We start from the raw sequence: 12679 nt of genomic DNA, 5'->3' as shown, positions 1-12679 counted from the left end.
CAGAGCCCCAAAATTTCAACATTGTAAGTTTTTTCTATGTACTTCATAAACAACTACTGAGTGTCTCTAAGCCTTTTTCTTCTTGTGTAAAGTTTTTTTAAACTACAGAAAAAAAAAGATTTTGGCATAGGAAGGGTATAAGGTATATATCAAAGGCTCTGTCTGGTAAATCTAGGTATTGAATGACTGTTACTCTGTTCCTCTTACCTTAGGCCTCCCTTCCCAAAGCTGTCAAGTCCTATGTTTTATTTCCATTACGGAAATAAAAATGATCTACACATTTTGACTACCTGGCAGTGGAGGAATGATTGGATGAATGGATGTCTTCCTTTGATTCCATGACAAAACAATCAGTCTATGTAGTAATTTAAGAATTTCCTGAAATTTCTGAGGCTCGTAATACTTTCACCTTTCAAAATATATTTATAAAAATTAGAAACTTCTCATATTGCCCATGGAATATAGCTTACACTGCCCGAATTTCTGCTTTGTTATTTTCCTCAAAGTTTCTAAGTAATCAAACTTGTAATAAAAATTAGAGGACTCTCTCTCCCCCTGCTGGCCAGAATACAGCAGAGCAGAAGGGGATTAAACAGAATTACCAAATGCCAAAACATAAAGGAAACTCAGTTGCTAGCAAATTCACAGACCAACTCAGGCCTTAAGACACTTGCTTGGTATACACTGTCTTTAAATTTTTAATATTTGAAACTTTGAGTTGATGACCAACATTTCTGTTTTTTCCCAAAATCTAAAAGTTGGTGTGTATTGAATCTGCCATTCAATGTGCGCTTCCAGATTCCCTTGCACCAGGCTTACTCTCTACTCTGCTATGGTCCCTACTGGGTTGGCTTCACTTCACTGGTCTGCCTGGCTGTATTGCTAAATTTGTCACCTCAAGCTCTCTGGTTTGCCAATGAGTGAACTGAAACCCAAACTTGCTCAAAATCACACTACCTGATTAACAGCAAGGTAGATTTCAACTTGGGCCTCCTAAATTCCAACATATGAAGAAAGATTTTATCCCTTTATTAATGAGTGCTTTAGTACCTACTGTGCTCAGACATAGCAAAATGTCAAAGACACAGACTCTACAGGAGAAAAATAGAAGATAGGAAATCATAAGAAACATGGTGAAAATGCTGAAAGAAGGGATGAGGGGGGTCATCGTGGTGATGCACTCGCGAGGTCCCACTGTCTCCTCCTCATCTAGGTCAAGTTCATCATCCTTTCAAATATAATACAAATATCACCAAGATTTACCAAATAGGCAGGTGCAGTGGCACATGCCTGTAATCCCAGGGATTCAGGAGAGTGAGGCAGGAGGATTGCAGGTTCCATGTCAGCCTGAACAACTTAGGAAGAAACTCTCTTAACATAAAAATAAAAAGGGCTGAGGTTGTAGCTCAGTGGTAGAGCACTTGCCTTCCACATGTGAGGCACTGCATTCGATCCTCAGCACCACATAAAAATAAAGATGTTGTGTCTATCTACAACTAAAAAAAATAATAATAAAAAGAAGGGCCTTGTAGTGGTAGAGAGCCCCTAGGTTCAATCTCCAGTACTGAAGGAAAAAAAATTACTAAGTAATGCCCTCAAACCTAGGGGTACACATTTATTTGGCATTCATTGGAAATAAGTGCTCAGTAGTGGGGAAACAGTACTAAACACTACATTTATTAGATTACTTCCTCCATGGATGCCCTCCGAAATTGTCACACATCCCTCCCCCATTCGTGCTGACTTTGTAATTACTCTCTGGAGTCAAGAAGAGGTCTAGATCAGTAATAGTCACAGGCGTGCACAGTAGTTGCAGGGCAAGCAATGTCTCCCCATAGACACGGGAATCATATGAGCTTGGGCAATGGCAATATGGGATTAAAACTAAACCAAGAGAAGAGTAGAAGCTAATCTTGGTCAGTGATATCCAGGACACCCCAATTGGACACAAGTACAAGAGAAAAGAATTACCTTTATATGTAACTCATAAAAATTCTCAAACTTCATCCTTTGAAACTTGGGCTCTTTGAAGAAATTGTTGATTCCAGAATTGAGGAAAGAAATGCTTAAGAGGAGTCTAAGACACCTCATTGGGCCAGAAACAAGGAAATATTCAGACTAAGTAGGTGGTGTGAAAAGAACTCAAGTCATGCTGGGCATGATCACACACACCTGAAATTCCAGCAACCTGGGAGGCTGAGGCAGGAGGATTCCAAGTTCGAGTCCAGCCTGGGCAACTTAGTGAGCTTCTGTTGCAAAATAAAAAATTAAAAGGGCTGGAGATGTAGCACAGGGTAAAATGCCCCTGGGTTCAACCCAAGTACCAGAAAAAAAAAAAGAAAAGCCAAAGATAATTAGTACTTTATTGAATAAAACAAAATTCAGGAATCCATAATTATAACAGAAAAAGAGAGCAAAAGGAGAGAGAGCACATGCACAGGAGAAAAGCCAGAAGTCTGTTTTTGTAGATAACATGAGGTCATGAACATACAATGACACAATTCAAAGCCACCGCTTTGCAACCTCCAATGTAATAATCAATTCAGACCTCAATGGATGTTAAAAACCCTGAATAAAATGTTACTGATGCTGTCTAAATTGCCCCAAGGATGACAATGAGATTCACTAGTAACCTCTTGAGCTAAGTATCATCCCTGATAGTATACAACTTGACATCATGTGCTTCCCAACTTGATGCAATAAGGACGCAACTCCTGCAACTATCCTTGAAAATTAATGCTCACACTCTTCAAGGCTGGAGACCCAGCTCAACTTTACAGAAAACACAGAGCTGGTTTGCATGAAAAAAAATATCAGACAAATCCAGAATGTACAATATTCTAGCTTGAATTCTTTAAAAATGACATTAAGAAAAAAGATGGAGGACCGTTCTGAATTTAAAGTAGTCAAGATTATTTGCAGGTAAATGGATGGAGTTGGAGATATTACACTAAGGGAAGTAAAGCCAATCCCAAAAAACTAAAGGCTGGATGTTTTCTCTGATTAGTGGATGCTGATCTATGATGCGGGGAGGGGCATGGGAAGAATGGAGGAACTTTGGGTTGGCAAAAGGGAGGGTGGGGAAGGGTTATGGGGGTAGGAAAGATGGTGGAATGAGATGGGCATCATTACCCTAGGTACATGTATGATTGCACAAATGCTGTGTCTCTACATCGTGTACAACCAGAGAATTGAAATGTTGTGCTCCATTTGTGTCTCAGTGAATTGAAATGCATTCTGCTGTCATGTACAACTAAGTAAAACAAATTTTTTAAAAAATTTAAAAAAGCAGTCAAGAGACATGCCATGATCAAATGCGATGAGTGAAACTTGACTGGCTCCTGGAGTGGGGGGAGAAGACTATAAATGATATTCTTGAAACAACATGGAAAATTTGACTACAGACTGAAAATTCAGACAAATGTTACAGCATTGTTAGTTTTGCTAGATGTTATGATTTCATGGTTAGTTGAAGAATGTCATTATTCTTACAAATGCATGCTGAAGAATTTGAGAAGTGTGATTATCCATAAATGTTCAATTAGAAAACTACATATGTATAAAGTTAATGAAGCAATGTGAGCTGATGAACATAGGTGGTGTCATTTGTGCTTGCTGTAGTATTTATTTAATACAAAATTACCTAGGGTTTGGTGTACAGCTCAGTGATACAGCACTTGACTAGCATGTAAGAGGCCCTTGTTCTAATCCTCAGCACTACAAAGAGAGGAAGGATGGAAAAACAGAAGGAAGGTTGGAAGGAAGGAAGGAAGGAAGGGAGGGAGGAAGGAAGGGAGGGAGGGAGGGAAGGAAGAGAGAAATTGTCAAAGGTATAGAAAATCTGTATAGGGAGAAAAAAGTGAGTTCTTGGAATTCTCCATCATCACTGAAGAAACAAGCTATGGGAATAAAGCAGATCTCTTTTAAATTGAGCATTTGGGCATTCAAATGTTTCTGAAATTTGTAAAACATGCAAAATGCTTATGTTATAAACTGAAGTACAAAATATTGGAAGCTAATTTGCCTGTATATTAACTACCTGAAAACTTTTGTGACTTTTTGAAAGTGTTTTTCTGAATTTTCGAAGCATGTTGTAACCATGTATTATTTTTATGTTGGCATAATATGAAACATTAACACCTAATTTTTCTATTCCAAATAACCCTACTTCTAATTAGATTTGTGTAGAGTCTCAGATAACACAATAAAAGTCTGGCACAAAAACTAACATGAAATGGACCACAGACCTAATAAAAGCAAAAATAATAAAACTAAAATACAGGAGAATGACTTTGCAACTTTGCAACAGGCAAAATATCTTAGGACATACAAGCAGCACAAACTATAAAAAGAAACATTGATAAGATGAACTTTATCCAAATTCAAAACTTTGCTCATTCAAACACTATGTCAGGAAAATGAAAGGATAAGTCACGACTGAAAGAAAATATTCATAATATAAACAAGCCTCTTAAACAAAGATTGGTATTCCTCCATCTGTCAGGTGGACTCCTTTAACAACAGCCTACTGGTCTTCCAGCTTCCACCCACCCTGCAACTACTCTCCATGGGATAGCGGACTGATTTTTAAACACAGGCACCAGGACAGGCTTCATAGTTAAGTCATAGGTTACTCGAAATATTTATGAACTATCTATGTCTTGAGCACTATATACTGGACATTTATCAGTGGACAGAACAGAAAATCCTTTTGTTCTTATGGATCTTATGGTGGGAATGATAAAACAGCTAAATAAGTTCATCTAGGGTAAGTGAAGAAAATAGAGTACAGCCAAAAAGTAACAGGAGGGTGGGGGGCAGGTCAGAGAATGCCTCGGTGAGGTCCACTTAAGAATGCTAATCAAAAGTGGATTAGCGAACGCAGTGCTGCACACCTGTAATCCTAGCGGTTTGGGAGGCTGAGACAGGAGAATTGCTAGTTCAAAGCCAGCCTCAGCAATTGCGAAGCACTAAGCAACTCAGTGAGACCCTGTCTCTAAATAAAATACAAAATAAGGCTGGGGATGTGGCTCAGTAGTCAAGTACCCCTGAGTTCAATCCCCAGTACAAAACAACAACAACAAAAAAGCAGATCAAAGACTTAGGCACTAGAACAGAGACCCTTTGCCTAATAGAAGAAAAAGTAGGCCCAAATCTTCACCATGTCAGCCTAAGATCTGACTTCCTTAACAAGACTCCTAAAGTGCAAGAAGTAAAATCAAGAATCAATAAGTGGGATGGATTCAAATTAAAAAGCTTCTTCTCAGCAAAGGAAACAATCAATAATGTGAGAAGAGAGCCTACAGATTGGGAGAAAATCTTTACCACATGCACCTCTGATAAAGAGTTAATCTCTAGGATATATAAAGAATTTAAAAAGCTTAACACACACACACACACACACACAAAAAAAAAAAAAAACATAACCCAATCAATAAATGGGCTAAGGAACTGAACAGATACTTCACAGAAGAAATACAATCGATCAACAAATATATGAAAAAGTGTTCAACATCTTTAGCAATAAGATAAATGCAAATAAAAACTACACAAAGATTTCATCTCCTGTCAGAATGGCAATCATCAAGAATACAGGCAACAATAAATGCTGGTGAGACTGTGGGGGAAAAAGTTATACACAAAAAGGGACTGCAAATTAGTGCAACCACTATGGAAAGCAGTATGGAGATTCCTCAGAAAACTTGGAATGGAACTGCCATATGACCTAGCTACTCCACTCCTGGGTTATACCCAAAGGACTTAAAATCAGCATACTACAGTAATACAGCCATGTCAACGTTTATAGCAGCTCAATTCACAATAGCTATACTATGGAACTAAGTGTCCTTCAATAGATGAATGAATAAAGAAAATGCGAGATATATTCCCCCAATGGAATATTACTCAGTTTTAAAGAAAAATAAAATTATGGCATTTGTCAGTAAATGGAGATGGAGAAAATCATGCTAAGCTAAATAAGCCAATCCCACAAAACCAAAGGCCAAATGTTTTCTCTAATATGCAGATGCTAATTCACAATAGGGCGGGGGCACTAGAGAAGAATAGCGTTACCTCAAATTGGGTAGAGGGAAGTGAAGAGAGGGGAGGGGAGGGGATGTGGGATAGGAAGAATAGCAGAATGAAACAGACATTATTACTTTATGTATGTATGAGACTACATGACCAATATGATTCTACAGCATGTACTCTCAGAAAAATGAGACATTATATCCCATCTATGTATATCAAAAGTGCATAAATGCATTCTACTGTCATGGATAACTAATTAAAACAAATTTTAATTTTTTTTAAAAGAATGCTAACCAACTATGCAAGGGAAGCAGCAGCAAGTACAAAGACCTAAACTCAAGAATGAGCTTTTCTATACGTGACTGCATGACCAATGTAATTCTGCAACCTGTACACTCAGAAAAAATGAGAAATTATATCCCATCTGATTCAAATGTATGATATGTCAAGATCATTGTACTGTCATGTGTAACTAATTTAAAAAAATTTTTAAAAAAAGAACTGAGCTTTTAATATGAGCAAAATAGGAAATTGGCCAGCATAGCCAGAGCAGTATGTAGATGGGGACAGGAGATAGAAAATGCAACTGTAAGATGGGTGTGTAGCCTTTTGTTAAAGAAAGGAGTATAAATTTAATTCCATGTATTTTAAGACACTGTGAGAGGGTATTAAGTGGGCAAACAACATGACCTGATCTGTATGTTTTAAGATCAGTCTGACTATCCCATGCAGTAGGCTACTCTTTTGAGTGGAAGACCAGATAGGCTGTTGTTACCGTTGTCCACATGAGAGGATGAATACCAATCTTCGTTAAGAGGTCTATATTATGAACATTTTCTTTCAGTTTGTGCCTGTCCTCTCATTTTTCTAACATGGTGCTTGAATGAGAAATTTTATTTATTGGCTGGTTTAAATGTGTTATTCAAAGATTTTGTTTTCATCCTATTATCCCCCTTTAGAAATGATTTTTTTTAATGTTTTTAGTCCATTTAATTAGCTGAATACTGCCAGGTATGGTGGTGCATGCCTGCAATACCAGCAATCTTGGAGGCTGAGGCAAGAATATCATAGGTTTGAGATCAGCCTCAGCAATTTAGCAAAACTGTCTCAAAATAAAAAGGGCTAAGATATAGTTCTGTGGTAAAGCACAGAACTTTACAATAATGCGGGAACACAATCAATCAATAACTAGATACTTCTTAGAATTTCCAATTGCCAACTTACTCTCAAGAAAGTTGCAAAATTAGGTTTTTCATCTACATGTAGGATCAGTGCATTGGCCTAAATGAAAATGCTCATTATAATCTTGAAGAACTCACCCTCACAATAACTAAAAGAAATAAAAAGTATGTGTGTAATGAGGATATGTGGCAACTAGAATGCTCAGAAACTGCTAAGTATAAATTAATTCAAGCACTTTGGAGTACTACTTGGCAGAATCAAATGAAGAGAAACACATGTACCTTATGATCTAACAATGCCATACCTACATATATATTCAAAGGAAATGCATGCATATGTGTGTTCACCAAAAGATATGGTTAACATTCACAGCAGCACTATCCATAATAGGTTAAAAAAGTGGAAACTATTCAAATGACCATCAACAAAATAGACAAATTGTAGTATGTGCACACAGTTGCATACCAGACAGCAATGAGTATAAATGAAAAAACTACACACAAGATGAAAGCATCTTATAAATGAAGTGTTGAATGGAAGAAGGCAGATACTAAATAGTTCACAAATGTTATATTTCAATTAAATGTTTACTAAAAGAGAAAAATACATATATTCCCACTGGTGGTTTTTGGTTTAGCATGCATGAGACCCTGGGTTCTATCCCTAGCATCAAAAAACAAAAACTTTTAATCACTGGTGAGTTCTGGGTGGAAGACTCTCCCCAAAACTTTCCTGTTGGTGATTCCCTAAAGATAGAGGGGAAAAGTGAAAGTAAGGTTGTATTTAGGACATAACAAACTGGTCTACTACAACTACATTCTTTTGAAGTCTAATGTTTCATATTTTAAAACCTTATGAGAATTCCCTTTTCTTTGGCTATGTGTAATAAAGAGAAATATTTCCCTCAAAAATACTTGAGAAGGGCTGGGGATGTGGCTCAAGCGGTAGCGTGCTCACCTGGCATGCATGCAGCCGAGGTTCGATCCTCAGCACCACATACAAAAAACAAAGATGTTGTGTCTGCCAAAAACTAAAAAATAAATTTAAAAAATATAAAAAAAATACTTGAGAAAACCTAAATTTCAAGGAAAATGGACCACAGCAAACCTGTGGTTCCTGCTACTTCCGGCACACATCTCAGACTTCAGTTTAAAAAGAAACATTGAAAAGTAGATTAGTTCTGGTTCCTGGTTCATCTGAGATTCATACTCCAACTGACTCTGGGCAAGTGACCTAAATATTTTGTGCTTGTGTTCTCATTCATATAACTATCTCACAACTATCTTGAGTTAAATGAGATGAGGTAAATATATTGAGTTCTTAGTACTGTTAAATCTTTTCTTTCTCTATCCTGTAAGCAGTATTGAAGTGGAAAAAAAGTCAACAAACTGTTTGCTGCAATATATATATTTTAATTCAAAGTGAATCAACAGTAATACACCATAAATTCTTATTTTTGACACTCACCAAAATAGTCACCTGGAAAACCCGCTTTTTGTGACAAAGTACAGAAGGCTTGGTCACATTTAAATCACTGAGAACTAGAGAGAAATACTATCGCAAACTGTAATAGACATTACATCCATAAAAATTTTCCCAGTCCTTATTGTAATATTGCACAGTGCAATTGCTACATGGCAAACTAGTGTAGCATAGAAGTCAAAGCAAAAACAAACAAATCAAAGAAAGAAAGCCACAAGTCTAAAATTGTTAAACAGTTAACAGTTCAAACTTGGTAATCAAATCTATATCATTGGGTTCATTAAAACAAATCTTCCTACACCTTGCAGTGTATGATTTAACTTTCACTTAACACAAACCAAGTTTAAAATTAGTAGTAGAGATTTAAAAAGTGAAAAGTTTTTGCTAACATAGTAATGTTTAATTAAACACCCTGAAAGAAAAAAAACACTAAATATCAGGATATTTGATAAAAAATAATTTGCAAATTAAAATAGTATGCAAATATGCAACCTGGAAGTCATGCAGTGTTTTATTTAAGAAAGCATTAAACCAAAGAAAACTGTTAAAAATGGTTTTAAATAGGGTATAAATCCAGATTCCTTGTCAATATGCTAAATTTAGACTTTAGCAGGATTTTGAAAAGTTTAAACACTTTAAAAAGCCCATGATTGCATTAAGAGCAGTGTAAGTTAAATGCGATATGCCTTTAACAATATTATTACTGTAGTATGAAAACGTCGACCTTTACCATTTAGTCAATTGTTAACAAGACTACCTCAGCCTTGGAACTTAAATAACAGAAGATACACCATTTCAGGGTAGCAAACACAGCCCTGAACAAAAAGAAAACTGCACTGGTTTTGTACCTGTGAGATAAGATCAATCTTTTGCACTTGGTGTTTCTGAAACATCCTTTGCCAGCATTGATTCTTTTCTAAGAAGTGAGCAGATACCAGTAATCTGCTAGACCATATAAACAAAATTAGAAGGCTGTGGAGGGCAGCAAATTTACTTAAATAGTGACTCCATAAACATGTCATCTGTAAATAATCTTTTAAATTAATCTTAGTCTACTCCTTTTTAAGTGTATTATATATATATATATTTCTATTTATATAAAATGCATAGAATTGATTACTAAAAACACTGAAACTTGTGGGGAAAATTAAGTCCTTCATTTTCAGTGTGACTAAAAATGTACTGCTGGTTTTTATTTTATGATCTAATACTGTAATTTTTAAAATCAATTTCAGGCACATTTATTTCATTGATGATTATTAAATAAAACACTGCTTGTATTAATGGAGTAAAGAAAAGTTTATCCATTATTAGCTTATCATCAATGCTGTCCTAGAGCTGTCCTAGTGGTATGCAATTCATTTATTAAACAAACGTTGTAAATCCAAAACATTTGGAGAGTTTTACACTCAAATGCTTCGTACTGTTTATTCCAGTAAATGTTATAAGATTATATTCCAGATTTTTAAGGAAAAAAAGTTAAGTCAAGCCTGCAAGATACAGCTTTCTCAATTGTCTACAATGCCAGTATGAAAATAAAAAATTAAGTTACATTGATACATCCAAGTTTTTTATATGCAGTGATGAGCACAAACATTAATAGAGATAAAATACTGATGCAAATAACACACCCCAAAATAACATATGCAATTATTTTCCATCATTTACAATACAGTAGTTACAATGACACTTCAAACAGAAAAGCAAAGTAAAAAAATCAAAACCCCAACTTCTATTTCATGTAATTAGACTTATACAGAAATTAGAAGGCTAAATAACAACTAGTTAATCACCTAATTTCACAGCTATCTGAAGTGGCAATCGTTATATAGCAGCTTATCTATGATACATTCAAGATAAATGATACAATTTATTACTTGTCTGTAAGCTAAAACACAGCCTCAGTTTAATACCTTTCCTTAAATTCCACCTCTACACTACAATATACTTGAGGTCTATGCAAAAAGTAGCTACCTTTTATATAGGAAATGGATGATTAAGTCTTTGGTGCTGTAAAAGCAACTTCATTTAAACATCACCACCATCACCACCAAGGGGGAAAAGGGGGGGAGGGGACCCAAGACACACTTCCTAGGAAAAAAAGCATGTAATTTCTGTCCCTGACGGAATGTATTAAATAAGCAACACCACCAACAAGCAAAACAAGTACTACAATGTAAAAATACTATAAAAAATAACCAAAAAAACAAAAACCCTCTCACATGCATAAATGAAAAATTGCACACAAAGAACTCACATCTTTTCAAGCTTCAATAGTAAATATTCTGCTACTATTTATTAAATACTGCATGGTTTGCCCAAGCTAAGATGAAACCACATCATGAATCAATGAGCATTTTGCATTTTCTTTCATTATCTACTCAATGTCATGCCTACTGCACCTCTAAACATTTTATTAAGTCCAATTATACAGCAAACACTTCCAAAATAAACTTAGATTGTATTGCAGTTTCACTTAACAGTATATAAAATGCTGTGCTGTGACAGTTATCAACTATCCATTAGATACTGTATCAATTTTTCTTAAGCACTACTAACTGCTTGCTTTTCTTGAAGCTAGATCATTCTGAAAAATCAGACAGCAGAATTCAGCTATAGCAAACATGCTGCCCTCTTAATAAGGAAAAAACAGCTACTATCTGAAATCATACCACACAAAACCAAAAATGAACACTACTCTATCAAAAGAAAACTAAAGAGTAGGTCTGAATTTTAAGTGCTGCAGTCCTCAACATTTATAGATAGGTAATAACATTAACAACCTCAAATATTTAAGGCACTATGTGTGGGAACGGTTTACAATGCAGCTGAGATTATTAGAACAACATTAAGAGCAAAGTCTAGGCAACATTTTGCCCATGCAAAAGACACATGCAAATGTAAAGAACAATAGCTCAATTTCTCAGGTTAAGTGACCCAACATTTATACACTAAGACACAGATAATACAATTCACTTGTATGCTGTAATTCTGACACATGTGCATCTGTTGCTCTAAGTCTGTACACAGAATGGCTTCCCAAATGTGGACGTGTCTTGCACTAGTTAGAAGGCAATTTTATAAAAAATAGCAGGAGCAAAACTGGACTTCTGCTCCCATAAGTCACCTGTCTAGAGTTACTACATAAGAAGATAACATGACCAAAGACAAGTTATACCAAATGTGCAAAACACATTAAAAGTGAGATTTTTAAAGCTCAAAGTTGTTTAAATTGCACCCAAGTCTACATGATCCAAAAATAATTTTCTTGTGCCATGGCTAATTTTTATTAAATACCATGTTTTTATTTTTAATCATATGTTTGTATCATTGAGCTTCCTCAATATACTTTTTTCTTTTCACATATATGGATACTGGCTGAGTTTTGTTGGACTCAATGGAAATCCAGTATATGCAGGTGATGCTGCAATGTAAGAATGTGGTGGGAAGATTGGTTTGTATTGAGTCTGATGAATGGTTGGGGATGGTAACAGACGGGGATTTATGCCCACTGGAACTTGGTGAACTATGCCACTGGGATGGGAGATATTATAAGTTGGATGCTGTAACATAGGTCTTGAGGTACATGGAGAGGCTAAGAGGTGGGCCACTGGTGCAGCACTACTGAGGGTAGCTGATGATGGGTATGGAAGCAGAGTAGGCTGTCCTCCAAGGTGTGTATTTCCAGCCAGGTGGGCATGTACTGCTGTATGGTTAGGACTTCCATGAGAAAGAGTGAATGGATTACTGGTAACACTAGTAGGGATATAAGCTTGCTGTCTTCGATGCCCAAAATTTCCATTCCACTCTTGATGCCCAGATCCAAAGTGTTGAACCTAACACAAAGGAAAAAAAATGATTAATAACATATTTTAGGGGCTGGAGTTGTAGCTCAGTGGTAGAAAGTTTGCCTAGCACATGGGTTCAATCCTCAGCACCACATAAAAATAAAGGTATTATGTCCATCTACAATTGAAAAAAAAAA

General features: G+C 35.9%; 1 protein-coding gene across 5 annotated transcripts in view; it reads right to left on the bottom strand.

The window, feature by feature from the left end:
- Window positions 1-8603: 8603 nt before the first annotated feature.
- HIPK3 (homeodomain interacting protein kinase 3) overlaps window positions 8604-12679 on the bottom strand; it is a 91403-nt gene continuing 87327 nt past the window's right edge. For all 5 annotated transcript variants that reach the window (XM_081279973.1, XM_081279976.1, XM_081279975.1 and 2 more), the window contains one exon: window positions 8604-12530. In XM_081279973.1, coding sequence (XP_081136099.1) covers window positions 12054-12530 — 477 coding nt within the window. In that variant the 3' untranslated portion in view covers window positions 8604-12053. The remainder of the gene's footprint in view (window positions 12531-12679) is intronic.

The sequence above is a fragment of the Spermophilus citellus genome (genome assembly GCF_964194105.1).
Source record: "Spermophilus citellus genome assembly, chromosome: 2".
Taxonomy (NCBI): Eukaryota; Metazoa; Chordata; class Mammalia; order Rodentia; family Sciuridae; genus Spermophilus; species Spermophilus citellus.
This window is presented reverse-complemented; position numbering and strand designations above follow the sequence as displayed.